Source organism: Populus nigra, chromosome 8 (genome assembly GCF_951802175.1).
Source record: "Populus nigra chromosome 8, ddPopNigr1.1, whole genome shotgun sequence".
In the NCBI taxonomy this organism is placed as follows: domain Eukaryota; kingdom Viridiplantae; phylum Streptophyta; class Magnoliopsida; order Malpighiales; family Salicaceae; genus Populus; species Populus nigra.
The window spans coordinates 398,275-417,020 of record NC_084859.1 but is presented as its reverse complement, the minus strand read 5'-3'; the positions used below and the strand labels follow the sequence as shown (position 1 = coordinate 417,020).

The window sequence follows — 18,746 nt, the reverse complement described above, 5'->3', positions numbered from 1 at the left end:
TGTCAAACTTTATATAAAATTGTTCAAATGTAAATATCAAACATTTTAATTCATAAATCTCCAATTTATTCATCCATCAACAATTTAAATAAAATCCATTTAGTAACATAAATACATTAATTAGTTAAACGATACGCTTGCATGGGCGCGCTAATTCACGGTCCTGAAAAACATGCTAGAAGATGGTGAGGAGACCAAGAACACGGGACAGAAAAATGTCTACTGTCCCTGTCTTTGTTTTTAATAGAAGCCAAGCCCTAACTTCACAGCAATCAAAGTAGGAGATTAGGTCAGATTACAAGGAGCAACAAAGACAAACCCTGTTCATAATTCTGATCAAATGATGTGAATGACAGAAGAAAAATGTTGAGAAAGATCAACGTCAAGGCAAAAGGGTGAGAGAATAAACTAAAAACCATGCATTCTCCACCTTCTCATCCAGCACTAAAATCCTCTATAATGGAGGGCATATCATAAATATACATCACAAATTGTAGTTGTCTTCATATAATAACAAAAATACACCTTCACCAACATGCAAACTTAAAGCGCCTCAGGTTTCACAAATTATCCGAGCTCCTTTGGCAGCACCCTTTCTCACATCAAGTAGAGGATGGCAAGGGAGAAAATTTTTACAAATTTCAATACAAGACAATGGCGTGGAAGTTGAGCAGAACAAAGGTTGTTGTATCGATTCCTAGGCGTGCAAAGCCATGAATAAGTTCTGTTTACGAGCATAATCCGGAATGAGCCTATTGACAATATCAGTTGATATGCCTGAGAGCTCTGCGGTAACAGAACAGGTTTATAAATTATATAAGGCATGAAAGCTGAGGCAAAAGAAACTGAAAAACAATTCCAACAGAATACAGGTAAGAAAACAACATGATTGAGGCAAATTTTATTCGTGGCAGGAAAAGCTGCTGCAGAAGTTGGAAGACATTCAAGGACTAGGTCTAGTTTCTTGTATGTCTCCAAATAAACATGGCAGCACCATGATGCAGCAATTAAGTTGAAACTTACCTTGAGGTTTAAAATTAAATAGTGGAGGAAGAGGGCGGCCATTTGGAAGGCGGGTGGCTGGATCTCTCAATTCATCAAAGAACGGGTGAACGCAAGCTTCTAGCTGCAGTACCGCCAAAAAAACAACTCAAATTGGTCAATAAATGAAGTTTATCACTCGTGCAAATAACTTGAAAACATGATAAAACTTACAGCAGTGCATCGCAGATTAGGAGAGTACTGGAAAAATCTACAGACAAGGTCCACTGCTTCTGGGGGTAAACGCTTTTGGAAGACCTGGTGATTGAGAATTTCAGACCAAATCTCCACAGAAAAATTAATTCTTGTAACAGAATTTATTACTAATCAGATTATAAATAACATGCAGTGCAGATACAGGATGCTCGTGATAAAGATAGGAGATATTTCATGATGCAAGCATACAGCCATGATAAGATGATAGTCTTTCGAGAAGAAAGTTGTGCAAATAATAAAAATGTTTCAGCAGCCTATTAGTCTCTTAAAAAAGGAAATTACATGAAGAATAACAAGTTGCTTTGAGATTTTTACTAAATATTCAATGTTTTAGTATGGAAGGAACAGGATGAACTCATGGACAAAGACTTGGGGGAACCTCTATTGGTTTTTACAATATGGAACCCATCTTAAAAAAAAAAAAAAAAGAATACCCAATTTATTATGCTGCATAATTTTGAGCCAACTAAAAACAAAAACAAAAAAAAGACGTGGTAGAACAGAAGACAAAAATATCATTAGATCTGGTTCACTTTCATATCTCCTCTCGGCAATTAAACAACATAATCCTAATTTCCTATTTACTACATGAAAATCTAACCATTGAGTCTCAAGTTTCTACTCTTTTTTTCTTCTTTTTGTTAAGAAAGAACACGAATTGATAAACTATGGTTTTAGCTGTTTTGGTATCTTAGACATGTAAAGAAATAGTTTGGATACCACCCCATTATTGTATTTTCTCATAATGGTCAGAAATGAGATTTATTTGCCATATGTTGGACTTGCATGACATCTTCGTTGTTGAAGATATGATTTTGATTCACTGTTGGATGCACTCGCTAGCTTCAGTTTCAAAAAGGTAAGACTTTTCTTTACATAAAAATAAGTAAAGTGTTTAATGGACCAAACTACTTCAAGTCATGGAAGAAAAAACCACTAAACTCAACTCTTCCAGACTAATTCTCTAAAAAAATAAAAAAGGTTAAAAGACTGCCAGTAATCACTTCCACAAATTACCAGTGGTTGACTTTTGAGAAGATTGAGATTCATATATTGAGCTTCCATTAGTTTAGCTGGCCTCCAAAGATATTCATACAGCCATGGTATGGATGCAGCATCAAAGGTTCAACAAAACTGCATTATATGCTAACAGAATATGGATACAAAGGAACGAGCTCTTAGATGAATGATCTAAAGAAAACATACGAGGTTCTAAGGCTTCTGTGACAGTTAAATCAAGCCTTTCCCAACATAAGAAATTTAAACTCATGGTTTATTAACTATATACAATTGACTGATTCTAACAATCGCCAAACCCAAGTTAGCGAACATGAAGAATTCTTCAAAACGTAATTCCATAAACTTACTCATTTGTTGATTTCTATATGTATCAAAGATAGAAAATTTGCTGAACTATGCAAGCCATTCTATAATCTAATTCATAACTTAATAAAAATCAGTCAGTATAGGGGAGGAATAACACATACTTTGTGCCATGGATGAGGCTTAATCTGTGGGAACTTAAATTCTGTATAGTTTGGGTTCATGCACTTTATCTCCTCCCTGGTTGGTGTTCCCAAAACCTGGAAAAACACAGAATCGTTAACACTTCCTTCATGGAAGTTGACATTTTCAACTAGGTGCAATCAGAAACACAAATGATGGCATGTGAGAAAGGCAAGTATTCTGTCTCTTGAATTCCTTTCTTAATCTCCAAAGTTTAAATTGTATGTTTCTAGAAAATTGAAGTTTTTCTTCTCCATCTTTGATTTTCTGTTTGCCATGAATTGGCAAGGAGACAATAAGCTAATGTTACAAAATTCAATGTTATTCTTCAACATTTACCCATTTCTATCAAGTACGAAGTCATCCAGAAAAGATAATGGCTATTCAGAATTGAATTCCTTTCCAGGATGATTGGATTCAACCAAAAAATAGTCCAAAATTATCTTCCCAATTCCAAAACTTTGAGCTTCACTTTAGTTCTGTTATATAACTTGGGCAGCCTTATTCAGCACGGGGAACTAATCAAATCTAATTCAGCAATCACATATCAAAAGGAAAAAAAATTTGAGAGTCAATAGCTTTTACTACCTTAATGATCTCAACTAGCTGGTCAACTCCACTTTCTCCCGGAAACAAAGGCTGTACAGTAAGTCATAAATCATCAGTTAATCTGAAGAAGTAAAAGAGAAATGGTAATAAGTATAGTAAGCCGAGTATAAAGCTACCTGCCCAAGTAGCAACTCAGCCATCACGCAACCAGTAGACCATATATCAATAGCAGTTGTGTACTCAGTAGCACCAAAAATCAGCTCTGGAGCACGATAGTATCTTGAACAGATGTAAGATACATTTGGCTCACCTTTCACCTGATAAAATGACAGTAAGCACACTCAAGCAAGGAAAGAAGAGGCAAGCATAAATACCCAGTGTCATATGAAAGCTTACCAGCACTTTAGCACTCCCAAAATCACAAAGTTTCAGCTGATGTGTGGATGGATTCACCTGGATAATGGACAATTTACTATTAAAACTAACAGAAACAGAAACATTTGAGTATCAGGCCCCGTTTGTTTGCTGGAAAGTAGTTTCCTTTTGGAAAGTGAATTCCGGGAAAGTATTTTCCGATGTTTGGTAGTGTAATGAAAAATAAGTTGGAAAACATTTTCCAGTGTTTGGTTATGTTATGGAAAATGAGCTGGAAAATAACTTATTAATGTTTTATTTTTTTTCAAGTTTGTTAAAATAATGAGGAACAAATCTTACAAATTAAAAAAGTTGAATGGGAATGAAATTGAAAAAAAAATAATTTCATAAATTATCTCAGATAAAATAAATAATAATCAAAATAATAAAGATCAAATAAAAATAAAAAAATTGAAAGATGAAGAAATTAAAATAATAATAATTAACATTTCATAAATTATTTCAAATAAAATAAGTAACAATCAAAAGAATGAGGACCAAATTTGATAGATAAAAAAAATTCAATAAAAAAATGATAAGGAAAAAACAAATAACAATTATAAAAATAAGGACCAAAGTTAATATAAAAATTAAATTTTAAGAGATGAAATTAAAAAATAAATATTCAAAACAAAATATATATAGCAATCAAAAGTTTAAGGATCAAATTTGATATAATCAGCAAATAATGATTTTTCTAAATTTTTCACAACTTTCAAAAAGTGTTTTCCGCCCAAATTTTTCAGGAAAACACTTTCCTGAAAACCAAGCCAAATTTTCCTTTGATTGGAAAGTGTTTTCCGTTGACCAACTTTCCTACTGGCAAACAAACACATGAAAGTTTGGAAAGTGATTTCCCGGAAACCACTTTCCGGAAAACAAACACAGCCAAAAGGGAAAATACTTTCCTGGAAACCAAGTCAAATTTTCGTTTGACTGGAAAGTGTTTTCCATTGACCGGAAAGTGTTTTCCGTTGACTACCTTTCCTAATGGAAAACAAACATAGAAAAGTTTGGAAAGTGGTTTCCCGAAAACTACTTTCCGGGAAACAAACATGGCCTCAGTATCAAATAGAAAAACTAATTTGATAAGCCAAGCAAATGCAAGTTGTGGATTGGCTTAAAATCAGGACGACCCTATTCCATTTCAGCTACATTAACCACAAATAGATGCCACTGAAATTGAGCTGTGTTAACCAACTTAAAAATGCAAACTCCTGGCCTCCAACAAAGAAAGGTTTTTTTCATATACTTCATCAATTTGTTCCATAGAAGCCACACTATCTAAATATCCACAGAGCATAGGAAACTTTAGTTGCTTGGAAATTTCAAACTATTTAGTGCTCAATACATATGCTGAAAGGGAAGCTTCATCAAAATGTTACAAGAGACACCAAAACATGGACAACCATGCTAGTAACTGAATTGGTTAGGTAACCCCCAACTTGCATACCAAATGTTAATTATACTATAAATGTCATTCTACATGTACAAGGGTTTCATCAAACAAGACCTAAATCCTTAAACAGAACATCTTACCAGTAAGTTTTGAGGCTTGATGTCACGGTGACAGATACCAATGCAGTTGTGTATATAGGCAAGCGCCCTACATATCTGCACTCAAAAAAGGGAGGGAAAAAAACAATAACAATTAATGACGATTTACACACATTACAAGGATTTGAGCCTTGGTAAACTTTAATATAGTTAATACATGTATGACCTATACTACTTTTCTGTGCTTTTCATCGTACAGCTGTAGTTATTTAGGACAAGCATAAAGGCTTATACATATGATATTGCACAACCATTTTATAAGTGGAAAATATAACCATTGGTTGAAAACAAAATTATTCTCCCGCAAAAAAAAAAAGGCTTATCCATGCATGTCATGCAGTCCTCTCTCTAGTGAAGCACTGTTCTCTATCCCCCTCTCCACTCCCATGGAGAGAAAAACGGGAAAAACAAAATAATAAAAGCAGATAGTGTCAGGGTTAACACAGGCGCCTGCTTTTTCCTCATAAACACCTATGTTGTGATGCCAGTATTAAGCCTTGCACTTCAAGAAGTTTCATGGCATTGGCAGGCTGTGTCGGAAATTTTCTCAGCTATTGTCAGAAACAGGAAGTATGCATAAATGGCTTTACATTCATCATGTTAGAAGAAGGTTTGACTTTGCAACCATCCCTTCATGGCTTTACAATTGTCATGTTAGAAGAAGGTTTGAAACTTTGCAACCAAGTTGAAGTGGATTCAATCAGCTCCATTTCAGAGTTTTTAGCTGTTTTTGTCTTAAAAGTTTCTAAAAATCTCACGTACAGGTGTTTCCACAGAGATAAAGAATATATGAAGTTAAAAGGTAAGCTAGCTTTAATTGAGGGCTTCAAAAAGCTAGTCTTTACTTTCTCCTAATAAACCAAATGCTAGAATAGAAAAGATAGATGATTTTAATAGCATCCCTTAATGCCACCTAGCAGGAGGATTTCATGACTTGAGAGGAATTGCTCCACAATTGGGAGATACCATCTTATATTACAAAATAGCCACTGGTAGGAGAATTTTGATAATCCCAGCTATTACAAAAATACAGGAAGAAGTTGCTAATCAGTAGGTCATTTGCCTATACCAAAGACTTTTACCCTCGGTGTTATGAAGAGAGACAAATTGATGAAGAATCATGCACCTCCATACCTCATTCTAGCCTAGCCATCTGTACAGAACAGTGGTCAGCGCATGATTTCTCACAAACCTAAAGTGGAATTCCAAAACTAACTCCTACCTCTATGACTCTTCTTTTTCCTGCTACCAAATTCAATTTCCAAAACCCTCAACAAGAGTCATTCAAACTTCAAAGTTTCCTTTTCAACTTAAACCAGTATAACAAAAGAATACTCTCTCAAACCAAACTAAACCCATCAAACATATCCTGAGAACTCTGCTCGGTGTATGAAATTGGTGAGCAGGCTATTTAACTAAATGCACCAACACAAACCACCATGTCATTCAACCCAAATTGGTGGCAACCAATAAGCCACAATATCATTAATCAAGCCACTGGCCAGCAAAAATCCACTATTTTGCAAACACTAACCCACATGAGAAAGCCAAAGGTATGAACATAGATTTAGATCTTAAACTAATGTAGATGTACAAAAATAGTGCCAACATCTGAATCCCCAATACATAGTTGGAAAAATAAAAGAACAAAATTATGAGAAAAGAGTACCTTTTAGTTTAAATAGCTACCCATATACTGCTTGGTGAGATCTAACATTTAATCTGTTCAAATGACATACTTAAAGCATGTCTTAGATGGCACCAGAAAATCCCTAGCACCTTTCGAAAACACAATTAGAAAAAAAAAAAAACTGTCTTTGTTTCTATAGAATTCCTATCCCTTGGTTCATTTTTATATTTTACAAGAAGTGGGATTCCTCAACCTTGTCTTTTAGGAAACAGGCCTCATGCCTGGTGGCCCACAAGAACTAGAAATGCACAAGATATCCAAGGGTAAGACTTGAACCAGGAACCTCCCCATATCCCAGGTCAATTCTTAACCACTTGTGCTAACCCTTGTGGATTGAATTCTAATCACTGTTCATTAAGAGCACAAAAGCTTTATTCCCCACACTCAATTGCAAGATCCATGGGACAGAAAATAGTTCTAAACTAGAGACTAAAAAGGTAAGATGCCAAAATAGGACATGCGTAGGAACTAGCCAAATTGCTATGTACCTGATAGGTGTAGAGTTTAACATATATTAGAGGCATTCGTTGGCTGTTCCTGCTGTAGGTCCTAGCAGTACGATTAACAGTTTCAGGAACATATTCAAGAACAAGATTTAGGTAGAGCTCTTCCTTGTCTGTTGTAGAAAAGAAGCAGTGTTTAAGAGCTACAATATTTGGATGATCCAACATCTGCATAATCTGTAACTCCCTGTTCTTGTAGCGCTTGTCTTGAAGTACTTTCTTGATGGCGACGATCTCTCCAGTTTCCCTACATTTCGCCTGCAAAGGTAGTTCAGATAGAGTTTAAAGAAATGTAATTTAATGGAAAATAGTTAACAATCAATTCAATGGACAAAAACGCTTACTTGAACGACAACACCAAAAGAACCAGTTCCAACCACATGTTCTGCTATATAACTGACGGTCTGTCAACCCAAACAAAGCAGAAGTTACATAGGATGTAAAGGTTTCACCAATTAGGATCACGTACAGGATGAGATTTGTGTATTGCATTAATGAGTTTCCCACCTGCCTAGATTGACCATTTCGGCCACCAATAGTAGTCCTGATGACATGTCCCGCTTCTGCACCAACACCATCAATTACATCGGGTTCACTATCCTGAAATGGAAGAGAAAGGACTAAGTAGGTACAGAAAAAATTGTGAAGCCAGGTAAGGTCAGCTGATTATGGAAATTGAGTCGTGGTTTCTAGATTGAGTGAACCTCCCACATAAGGGATCAAATCATTTCGCAACCACTTTGCAGAGTGTTTCAATGACAGGAGATACTCGAAGGACGAGGCCAATCATTGGATATCTAACAACAGAAAAAGAACACCTCATAATAATATAAAACAAAAGCTTCTATAACATGGCAACTTACCCTGTCCTCATCATGGTCCACCTTGTCTCTCAATCTCATCTCAAGCATCTCTCTGCCCAGCCAATCCACGGAACTAGACGAACTTTTGAAACCATTAACGGACCTGGAACTTCCAACCCCCCCATTTCCTAAGCTGGCAGACGACATGAGTACACGTGACAAGTATTGCACTTGCTAGTATTCCCTACCCTCATGACACTTTGTAGTTCTGCAGTCCACCCACCTATATTCCTAATAGAATTACAAAATTCCAAGTCAGACAGAAACTAAACATTCAGGGGAAAAAAAAAAAAACAGAGAAAGAGAGAGATGCCAGGCCAAGGAAGAGTCAATTTCACATAACATCATTTATTGATCAACACAAATAATTTTTCATGCTAGATTTCACATCATACAATCCACAAACAACTTGAAAAGTTAACATAATCAATAAAAGCAATCAAGGCTTGTAACGTGAACTTGGAAACTGCATAAATTCCTTCAAACAAATGCTCAATATCCAGGATACAACTACTTACATGATAAAAACAGCCCAGAATTATACATAGCACCACAAACAAAATCTGCCCAGATGCTTAGACTTACTGTGCTTCTATCAAAACAATGTTCCAACAAAAAGTTCAAGATTGAAACTTCAACTGAAAACCAATGCTTCTTATCATGATCTAGAAATAAAAAACAAAACCCACAATTTAAATGAGATGAAAAGGGAAAAGAAAAGGAAAATCATTAAACACTGAAACTAACTGAGACAAGACCGATCAGATCTAAGCCCAAAATTGTAACTCCAGAAAAAAAAAAGAACATTTGATTAAAGCTTAATTACAGCATCTTTTCCATAAATTCAAACCAGATCATGAAGTAAAGAATCAATAGATGATAATCAAACTAACCTGGAAACGTTTCAAGAGAGAGGGCATTTCTTGCCTTGAAGGTTTCAAGTGGGAATTAAAAAAAAAAAAAACAATTGCTTTTTTTATTCAAATTCTTACTAGTACAATAAGGGTTTTCTACTCAAATTAATTAATTAATGCTTTTGTTTTCTGGGTTTTGGAATTATTTTTTTTACAGTCACCTGACCATGTTCAATAACCTCTTCTTCCTCCTCCTGATTCTGACATTAAATATTATCTGCTGCTGCTGCTGCTGCTGCTGCTTCTGTTTATTATTATTTTTATTATCATTATTATTATTTGCTTTTGTTATATTATTTTTTGCCTCATATGACACCTTGACGCTTCTAAAACCCGACCCGTGGTCAATTTAGAGTAAAAACGGATCAGGAGGTTCATCAGAACTATTTTAATTTTTAAAAAAAAAAAATCAAAAGTAAAGAAGAAAATTTTAAAAAAATCAATAAATAAATAAGTTCAACAAAGTTTTTTTTCTCTCAATCTGGCGGCTCTTGAATAGATAATATAATATAATAATTATATTATATATCTAACCTCTATGTTATATACTTCTCTATTATTTCTTCTTTCGTATAATAATTAGTTATATATCAATTATCATTTTTTTTACTTAACCTGTTTATTTTTACCTTTTAAAAAGAATTTAATTTTAAAAAAAAATTAATTATTTTTATATTTTCAACTAATATTAAAAATAATTTTAAAAAAATAAAAAAATAATTTACTGTTCTAAGTGGTCAATCAAGTGAGATGGATTCTAACACCACATAAAAAGTATTTATAAATATTGTTATTTTTTAAAATATTTTTTATTTAAAAATATATTAAAATAATATTTTTTATTTTTTAAAATTATTTTTTATATGAGCATATCTAAAAACAATAAAAAAATTAATTTGATATAAAAAATTTTAAAAAAAAAATTTTAAAAAAAAATCACTTTTGAAAATATAAAAAATAATAAATAAATGTAATATCGTCATCCAAACATTAAGAAGGCTTCATATGCAAAACAATCTCCTGCCATTTGTCTATCTACAACCTACTGTTTAATTCTGATTACTCTTGTCTGCATGCAATTCTCTCAAGCATTTGGTCATCGTTTCAGTTGGTCACACTCTGTGTAGACAAATTTCTCATCTTTTTCCCCTTTTGATTAGGGTTATAAATGCATCATGATAAGTGCCAGTGTTAGCTGCTATGGGCCCTGGGAGGATGTGCGAAAGAATAAAGATTGAAAGACAACATGTTCTTGTTTTGATCTTGAAATAATAGAGATCCCTTCTACTTTAAAATACCCACAAGATACAACTCAAGAACAGTAATAGGATTAATTAATATTTTTACAGACCTTTTATCTCATGATCTGTCGTTAGCGTCAATGGAGACATGAGCACTCCTGTTGAATATTGGCTGCCCTTTTTACCTTTCTTATTTGTCTGCTTCATGTGCATTACTGGTTGGACTTTGGAGCCTAAAGCGCACAAGTTTTTTTTCTTTCCTTCTTGTCATGAGTGGGAGAACTGGGAGGGTCCTCCATTCATTTACAGTTCCATAGAATTCAAAACCTAGTGGGACAGTAATCATACGATAAAATGTGAAGTGGAAAAGCAAAGGGATTTTAATTATATGGGGCTAAAAAGACTACAACATGTCTAGGCAAGCTTTTAACACCAACTTTTAAGACTTTTGAATAGATCCCACAGAGTCACCTTCAAGGGGCAATTGTGCTCTTGAGTAACCAACCCCTCCTCCTCTCTCCATGCGTGCATTGGTGTGAGTGCTTGCATGAGTACCTGCGTCCACAGGCACCGTAAAATATAGATAGAATATCTCGCTTGCATCCGAGTCGATCTACAAGCTGTCGGGGTTATTTATTTTTAATGTTTACCAAAACGAAACCCTGTTTGGTTGCTGCATTGAGATAGAAGAGGCGGATCTCCTTGTATCTCCTGTTTTGAGAACAGAAATTTACTTGCAAATTATTTTTGACCAAACATATTTTTGTCCTTTCTATATCTGTTGTCTCTTGTGTTGCGGGAAATTATCAGTCGAGGCTCCCACTGGAAACAACTTTTCATAAAGATAACGTAGTCCTGTTTATGTTCATGTTTCTTCTGTTGCTACATTCAGTGTTCAAAGGGACTTTTTTTGCACATAAATTAAGTTGCGGTACAACGTATACATTGATATGCGTAAAGCAAGAACATTCAAGTTCAAAATCAATAAAATTTTGTGAAGGAGAAAAATGAACTCACCAAAACATTTAAATCCCAATCGCGTCGAGAAGCTGGGAATGTTGAGATACAGAAACTAGTGAGTTAGCAACAATGGCGCCACTAGCAGCAACTGCCGGGACTCCAATGCCAGGAAAAGTAGAATCTCCACAACAATAAAGCTGGGATATGGGAGTTGAATGGCCAGGAAAGGTATTTTTCCCAGCTTCAATAGCTGGTCCATAAGTTCCTCTGTTCCTTCGAAGAAATCTCTTATGTGTCAATGGAGTTCCAACTAACTTCACCTCGCATTTCTCGCGGCTGAAGCCTGGACCAAGGGCACGCTCCACCGCCCTCCACATAACCTGTCTCACAACCAACAAAACAGCAGTAGGAATTTAAGATCACAACTTCTCCTTCTCTAGTATAAACTGATTTAAACAGCAGGAAAATAAGATCATCAGCAGCGGGTGTAACTTCACTTTTCATTGATCCCTAACAATAGCTTGGCTCAAGTTTTGTTTTTGAAGAAGTCTACTGATGAATCAATCAGTGAAACCAAACATGATAAAGTGAAAATATGTTGCTATTAATCAACTAAATTAATGGCTCCAACTAAATTAATGGCTCCAGGTGCTGTTCAACCTCAACGAACCTGTTAGGAGATCATTATGAAAAGGCAGCATAAGCAGTCAATGATGGGATAAGTCAGTTACTGCATGCATACCTCTGACCGCTCAGCTTTGAGTTGTTTGTACTCAGCACTTCTACGATCGAGTCCTTCCCACAATTCAAATGGCTCAGTTCCTGGTGTGTAAGCGTGTAATAGATGTTTTCCAGGGGGTGCTAAATCTGGACTAAGCACACTAGGAACAGATATCAAGACAACATTTTGATCTGCATCGACTCCTCCACTCCAATCATTAACAACGATGTGATGAATCCCCAAGTCTTTTTTTATACACTGATCAGTAAAGCAATTTGAAAACGGAAGATGAAAGATGACGATATCAGTATTGCGGCTTAAAGCTGTAAACTAGAAAAGAATTGAAATATGAATAAAAATAGAATTTGAAAAATAAAAAATTAATATCCTCGCCTCTGCATCAAAACCCAAATGGAGATGCATGAATGATTCACACTGAGGTGTTGTGTTGATCCTGTCCAGATATGACTTTGGAAGAACTTCCTTGGGCAACAGATTTGAAGTGTCCCACATGGATGCATTGCTGATTACAGCCTTTTTAGCACGTATAAACTGCAGCATACAAGTATAGAGGTGTTGATACGATAGGTTCTTGTTTAGCAACCAATTCATGTAAGAGTTCAATCTACTCACTTGACCGCTTCTTAGCTTGACTCCAGTGGCTCTATTGTTTTCGACAACAATCTCTTCTACATGACTTCTTAGAGAAAGCCGTCCACCAAACTTTTGCAGTCCTCTGACAAGGGCATCAACTAGGGCCCCAGTTCCATGAAGAGGGTACTCAAGACTGCAACCTGGCTTATACCATTCTGCAAACATGTAAATCTGAAACAAAGAGGGAAAGAAAGGCAAGTTATCGTCATATCAGATTGGAAAAGGAAGAGTATATCAAAACTTTTTTCTACAGACACAAGCCTTGAAAAATTGGAAAAGGAAAATGAGCATGTTATTAATTATAAAAGGAGCAAATCTATCATGAATTTTTTAAGATGTAATAAAAAGAAATAAGGGAGATGACCGATTTTTAATTTCCAAATAAACAGTTGAGCTGTTAATGGTCCTAGACTCTTAAAAGACATCTTGCATATTTGCTGAATTCATCCAGAAAATCAACACATCAAGATCATATAACTTTATATGTGCAGTTGCGACACAAGAATTTGTATCATGTCACCCAAGCATGCGCAATCGCTCCCCGAATAACAGTTCTACCACACTGAATTGAAAATCAATGGGAAAACAGTCTTTTGCAGAGGAAAGATCAAAGGAGAACTTCTCTGTGAAGGCAGTGCACATGCTCGACGCCACTAGCATTTTTGCTTCAAGTTAGAGCTATTGGTGACATGTACTTATTCAAACGAATGGTACAATCTCCCACAGGAAATCATGAAGAAAATGATTAGTTACCATCTCTGCTGAGAGTATAACATGGTTTTTTCTGCATCCCATCTAGAAGAAGTCTCAAAGAATTTCTGTGGAAAATATCAGAAATTAAATTATAAAATAGTTACCATCTCTGCTGAGAGTATACCATTAGATTTCACCCCTGCAAGAAGGAATGCCAGAAGGTCCACCCAGTTTCGTATAAAAGGGTCTTTCAGCTCCAATGAGTCAATGATTTCTGAGAAAGGCCTAAGAAGCTTTGTAGCACCTAAAGCTCCCTGAGGTCCCATCTGCAGAAAGGATTTCAATAGAGAGGGTGCATATCTAGCGGCAGCAGTGGAAAGAACACCAAAATCACCTCGAATAGATAAAGGAGGAAGAGCCATTGCAGCAGAAGAAAGTGGAAGTATCGCATCCTGCGATAGAATTGCATTTAGCATCTAAAGATATTGATCAACAACAGATGGCTAGATGGTTGTGACGCAATTGACATGAAACCATACTATTTACTTGTGAAATGTTTATAAGCAAAAAAAAAAATATCAACCCCATTAGCTCATCTCTGAATAATTGGTTTAGCATGCAGTGATCAGACAAAGATATCATGTACTAGATATATGTTTCCAGAGAGCAAAATCCTTGGAGAAAAACTACATAAAAAAAAAACCCACTTTGAGCAATTCATGAAGTAGCTGCTCTGAAGGAAGAAACTTGCTCCCGAGAGTCACAGGTCCCAAACTACACAATGGCACAAAAAAATGGTTTTGAAGTTTGGAAACGTCGAGAAAATAGTGTTACAAATGTATTTCTTTCTTCCTTTCTGATCTTTTACATTACACTTTCAAGATAAGTTGAGAACCATGCAAACTTAGATGACTGATATCCTCAAAGAATGCATTCAGCTTGATGGTTAATTCTTGAGAGCGAAAACTACTGGTATACATACATACTATATAGTATGAAATCTTAGCAACATAAATCTTAGTAATGGAACATGTATTCATTAAGGGGAGGAAAACTGGCACAACTCACAAGAAGCTTTTTCCACTCTTGCACGGCATCGGGACCTGCATACTTCTCAAGGTCCTGGAGGAAAAGGTAAAAGAGTCCCATTGATCAAAAACTTGTTTGAATGAATAGAGAGTACTTGGTACTTACCCAAAGTGAAATCATCATAGAAATATGAGATGTGAGAAGAGCACAGAAGTTGAGGAATGCCAATCAGAATGCAAACGTACATGGATGATGAGTTGCTAGTCGGATTAATTGCTGTTCTTTATATTTTTATGTCCATCTTCACAAAAATTGGTTTCATGAACGCAATAATTCAATCACTTGACGAGTGTATACGGCAAGCCAGGAATAGTTTCTTCACATTTCAGCTATGGCATCAAAGCATCAATTGGGATTTATGTAATTTGTTTGTCTATTTCTTGAAGAAAAGCTTCGACTGCAACTGTACATCCCTACTTAATTTAGTTTCCTAAAACACTTAAAAAGTCAGTTGGAATGATACAAGGCAGATTCAGCAACCAAAAACAGCTACCCAAGGGGAATGCTTTATGGTAGATGACTTACTAGGAAAGGTCATTCAAAGAACATAAAAAAGGTGGGATCATCCATAACATTTACATATAACTAACATCCTTTGTCATGGCCATTTATTGCATGGTCAAATCTTCAACTTACAGCATAACGAAAAACAAACTCTCACCATCCTTGTTCTGACACCAATATCTACATGTTTGCTGGGGTTTTTCTCTCGTTTATTCATTTATTTTGAGGTCATGTTGGACAATACCATGTCAGAAACAATGGCCGTCAATGTGCGATCATTAAAGCCTCAGTGCAACATAAAGAAAAGAATGGAGATTACTGAGTTCAGTCAACCAAATATGCAGAATCAAAGTCCTACGCAAATTTAATCAATACCCATGTCATCCTGATCTGATACAATGTCAAACGCACCAAAACTGCAGCCAAATTTCAGCAGCTGTCATCCGTAATTGGTTAAAGATGCTGCTGAGTGATGTTAGGTTCCATTTGTTTCTGGATGGATTAGTTGTTTCGCATAATTTATATTCCCCCACCTCTCTCCTGTTCTTACATTGAATCAACAGTGTGCATATTTTAAACAAGTTGCACTCGTAGCATGCACGAAACAGATCAAAGATGCAACTCATAAAGAAACAGGACACATGAGATACCTGAAATGGGACTGCAATCTTAACATGGTAATGATCAAAACCTACCTTGTAAAATTCTGTGGGGCCAATGCGTGACAGGAATTCACCTTCAGGTACGTAAACCATCCAAGAGTCATAATTCACACATGGAATTGATTCGCCCAGAGCATCCAGAACCTGAAAATCATATAAAGATATGCATTAAACAAAGATGATTATTATTGTTTTTCAAGAAGATAAAAGGTCAGAGTACCATTCAAGAAAAACAAACTTTGTCAGTAAGAACATCAGAGAAAGTGGCTTGATACCTGAAGTCAGCAAAGAATTAAATAATAGAACCAGTAAACAAACTATTTGCTTGGACTCTAAAAGCTAGAGCAAGTAGTAATCAATTCTTGCCTAGAGGAAAATTCCAACGCTGAAGTCAGGATTATAATAAATCATTAACTACTTCAAAAAAAAAGTGACTGAATCATTTGATAAAACCAGATCATATCTAGTAATTAATATGACTCAAAGTTCATGCATATTTCTCCTTGTCAACTCTATGATTTTATGTGAACATAGTGCTTGGAATCCGGCAACAGTATTTATCATGAAGCAGCAGCATGATCAATTTACTAGCAACAGGAAAACGTAAATAACAACAAAGAAAAATGGAAAGAAGAAATACCTGTGCAAGGGGATTTGCCTGAGGACCTCTTGATTGAAAACCAGAAAACAATGATGGACCAGAATCAAACTTATAGCCTTTTATCTCAAAAGAATGAGCAGCACCCCCAGGGCGATCATGACTTTCCAATACAAGAACATCCTGCTGGTATCTAGCTAGAAGTCCTGCACAACAAAGCCCACCAATACCACTCCCAATAACAACAACATCGGCCTCTGGCTTCCCTGCACAGCATTTTGCAATTGTAGCAGAAGTTCAAGCATCCAGACAAGGTAAAACGAACAAAAGTTCGTGCAATGTGTTATAACTTCAAATGTAGTCTAATTATGCTAAAAGGATCAATGAGATTCTTTCCCGTGCGTATATATATGCAAACAAAGAATGTGATAATTACATGTAATCTGAAACCAACCACTTCAAAAGAACAAGAGGAAGGGACCACAAGAACCTGAGTCAAGGCAGCGAAGGAGCGCAAATGAGTCTCTTTGTCCAAGAACATGGTAGAGATGAATGAAAATAACGATGCATAGAGAAAAGCTTTCATGTATAATATGTTTTTTCACTCCCTTTCTTCTATTTCAAATCCCCTACCTCCTACGTTCGGAAACCCAAAAGACAGCCATTGATGAATCATTTCAAGCTATAAAGCTATCAACCAGATGATGATAGTGCATACTGGCAGCACAAAGTAGTGGGTTGGATATTAAATTGTTTGCTGAATTCTAAATGACAAAGTCAGAGTCTGTTAATCCTTGAGTAGGCGTCATAGCGTAAGTCACAAGAAACACAGCTACCAAAAAACGGAAGAAACCACAAAAGCAAGTGCCAAGAAGAAATAGAGCTGTACTGTGTGTGTGTGAGAGAGAGAGAGAAAGAGAGACCTGGGAAGGGTTTGTAATCATTGACAAGGAGAGAGCCGGCGGAAGAGGGGGTTTGAGCGTTGGAGCTTGTACGCGCGAAAACTGATTTCTTGAGAGTAGGAGGGGATTCAGAGTTGAAGGAGAGAAAGTGGGATCGGTTGGGGAAGACAGAGAATGTCATTTCGGGAGCTCTATAAGGATAGAGTTAGACTGATCAATAATAAGCCATTGTCCTTAAACTAAAGAACCTCTCTCTCTGTCTGTCTCTGGCCATACAGAGGAAAATCCAGCAATCCTTTTCTAAGGCTCTCTTTTCTTGAATTTGAGACTATCCACGTCACTAACCTGTTCCCATCTCTCAATATCTGGTGGTGCGCAAATTAAAGGATTGCTTTCTCAACTGGACACCCGCCCTCTTTTCTGCCCGTGGTGAGTTGTTGATTTAACCGTGGTCCAACCATCTTTTTTAAATTTTTTATTTTTTCAGTTTTAATTATTTTTTTAATTATTTGATAGGTTGATCTCAATATATATATATATATATATATATATATATATATATTATTTTAATATATTAAAAAAAACACTTAAAAAAATATTTTTTATTATACTTCTAAACATACCATTAACCCACCTTAATCCATGTTGGAGTTTTAAATTAAATAATAGAAGTAAAGGCAGTATAGCTTGATAAATTTTAATGCCAAAAATTAAATCGCTAGATGTAGATAAAGTTGGAAAATATAGTAGGTTTTTTTAAATATAATAATAATTGATTTTCAAAATATTTTTTATTTAAAAAATACATAAAAATAATATATTTTTTTATTTTTAAAAAATTATTTTTAACATTAAAAAAACACAGATGAATTAATTTTAATTTTTAAAAAAACAGTATTTGAAATACAATTTTGAACCGCCCTCGATAACTTTACTAGTTAAAAAGGCATGATTTCTTTTTTAGAGACTAATACAGTACAAACTAGTTCAAAAATATTCTTCTGTGCTGGATGAAAAACACAGATCATTAAATTAAGAAAACACAAATTTATCTCTTTGAAAAAAGAACAGAATTAATCCACTTTTCATGAAAATAAAAACAGGTTCAACGTCCTCCACGTTAGGTTAGTGGTTTAGGTTTTTTTTTTTTTTTTCAAAACAAGAATTGTTTTCCATGAATTGTCAAACATGTTAGGACCTAAGAGTAAGAATTGAAAAGGTGAACTTGAATAACAGCTCTCCATTTCGGTTTACTCCCAGCCCTGAAGAGAGAACCAAACGCATGAAGAGGCATCTTCAAATACAGTAATCCATTGCTTGAGAAACTCTGAAAAAATGCAGACATTGTGATGAGATAATGACAGAGCACATGAACAGGAGATTTACAAGTTGTTTCAGATCCTATGGTGCAAGACATGAGTGAAAATCCCAGTGCACTGTGCCTGCATTTACCGCCTCATATTCTCCCC

General features: G+C 35.4%; 2 protein-coding genes across 6 annotated transcripts; both read right to left on the bottom strand.

The window, feature by feature from the left end:
* Positions 1 to 396: 396 nt before the first annotated feature.
* On the bottom strand, positions 397 to 9,520 carry LOC133702090 (shaggy-related protein kinase kappa-like). Of its 4 annotated transcripts, none has more exons than XM_062126292.1 (13): positions 9,415 to 9,520; positions 8,340 to 8,570; positions 7,984 to 8,076; positions 7,821 to 7,880; positions 7,462 to 7,734; positions 5,266 to 5,340; positions 3,709 to 3,765; positions 3,489 to 3,629; positions 3,352 to 3,402; positions 2,745 to 2,840; positions 1,216 to 1,299; positions 1,024 to 1,126; positions 397 to 786 (listed from the first exon to the last, which is right to left on the bottom strand). In XM_062126292.1, exons 2-13 carry the CDS (start codon positions 8,484 to 8,486, stop codon positions 698 to 700), a joined length of 1,269 nt encoding a protein of 422 aa, XP_061982276.1. In that variant the 5' UTR covers positions 8,487 to 8,570; positions 9,415 to 9,520; the 3' UTR covers positions 397 to 697. The 4 variants fall into 4 exon arrangements, with proteins under 4 accessions (XP_061982276.1, XP_061982273.1, XP_061982275.1 ...); XM_062126289.1 differs by having other exon boundaries at positions 9,233 to 9,505; XM_062126291.1 differs by lacking the exon at positions 9,415 to 9,520 and adding an exon at positions 8,925 to 9,010.
* A 967-nt stretch (positions 9,521 to 10,487) lies between these two features.
* LOC133702089 (prolycopene isomerase, chloroplastic) lies at positions 10,488 to 17,569 on the bottom strand. Of its 2 annotated transcripts, XR_009843654.1 has the most exons (11): positions 17,299 to 17,569; positions 16,418 to 16,641; positions 15,811 to 15,921; positions 14,591 to 14,644; positions 13,687 to 13,974; positions 12,809 to 13,000; positions 12,569 to 12,727; positions 12,197 to 12,433; positions 11,512 to 11,834; positions 10,966 to 11,049; positions 10,488 to 10,821 (listed from the first exon to the last, which is right to left on the bottom strand). XR_009843654.1 is itself a non-coding variant. In XM_062126288.1 (10 exons), exons 1-9 carry the CDS (start codon positions 17,456 to 17,458, stop codon positions 11,520 to 11,522), a joined length of 1,740 nt encoding a protein of 579 aa, XP_061982272.1. In that variant the 5' UTR covers positions 17,459 to 17,569; the 3' UTR covers positions 10,852 to 11,049; positions 11,512 to 11,519. The 2 variants fall into 2 exon arrangements, 1 of the variants encoding a protein (XP_061982272.1); XM_062126288.1 differs by lacking the exon at positions 10,488 to 10,821 and having other exon boundaries at positions 10,852 to 11,049.
* Positions 17,570 to 18,746: the final 1,177 nt, after the last annotated feature.

Excerpts from the sequence above, each read along its gene's own strand:
- LOC133702090 (XM_062126292.1), bottom strand. The coding sequence starts at position 8,486 with ATGTCGTCTGCCAGCTTAGGAAATGGGGGGGTTGGAAGTTCCAGGTCC. Across the intron at positions 7,881-7,983 it reads GAAATGGTCAATCTAGGCAG|ACCGTCAGTTATATAGCAGA; the intron begins GTGGGAAACTCA and ends TTGGGTTGACAG. Across the intron at positions 3,766-5,265 it reads TCAAGCCTCAAAACTTACTG|GTGAATCCATCCACACATCA; the intron begins GTAAGATGTTCT and ends TCCATTATCCAG.
- LOC133702089 (XM_062126288.1), bottom strand. The coding sequence starts at position 17,458 with ATGACATTCTCTGTCTTCCCCAACCGATCCCACTTTCTCTCCTTCAAC. Across the intron at positions 13,975-14,590 it reads AAGAGTGGAAAAAGCTTCTT|GATGCGATACTTCCACTTTC; the intron begins GTGAGTTGTGCC and ends ATTCTATCGCAG. Across the intron at positions 11,835-12,196 it reads TCAAAGCTGAGCGGTCAGAG|GTTATGTGGAGGGCGGTGGA; the intron begins GTATGCATGCAG and ends GTTGTGAGACAG.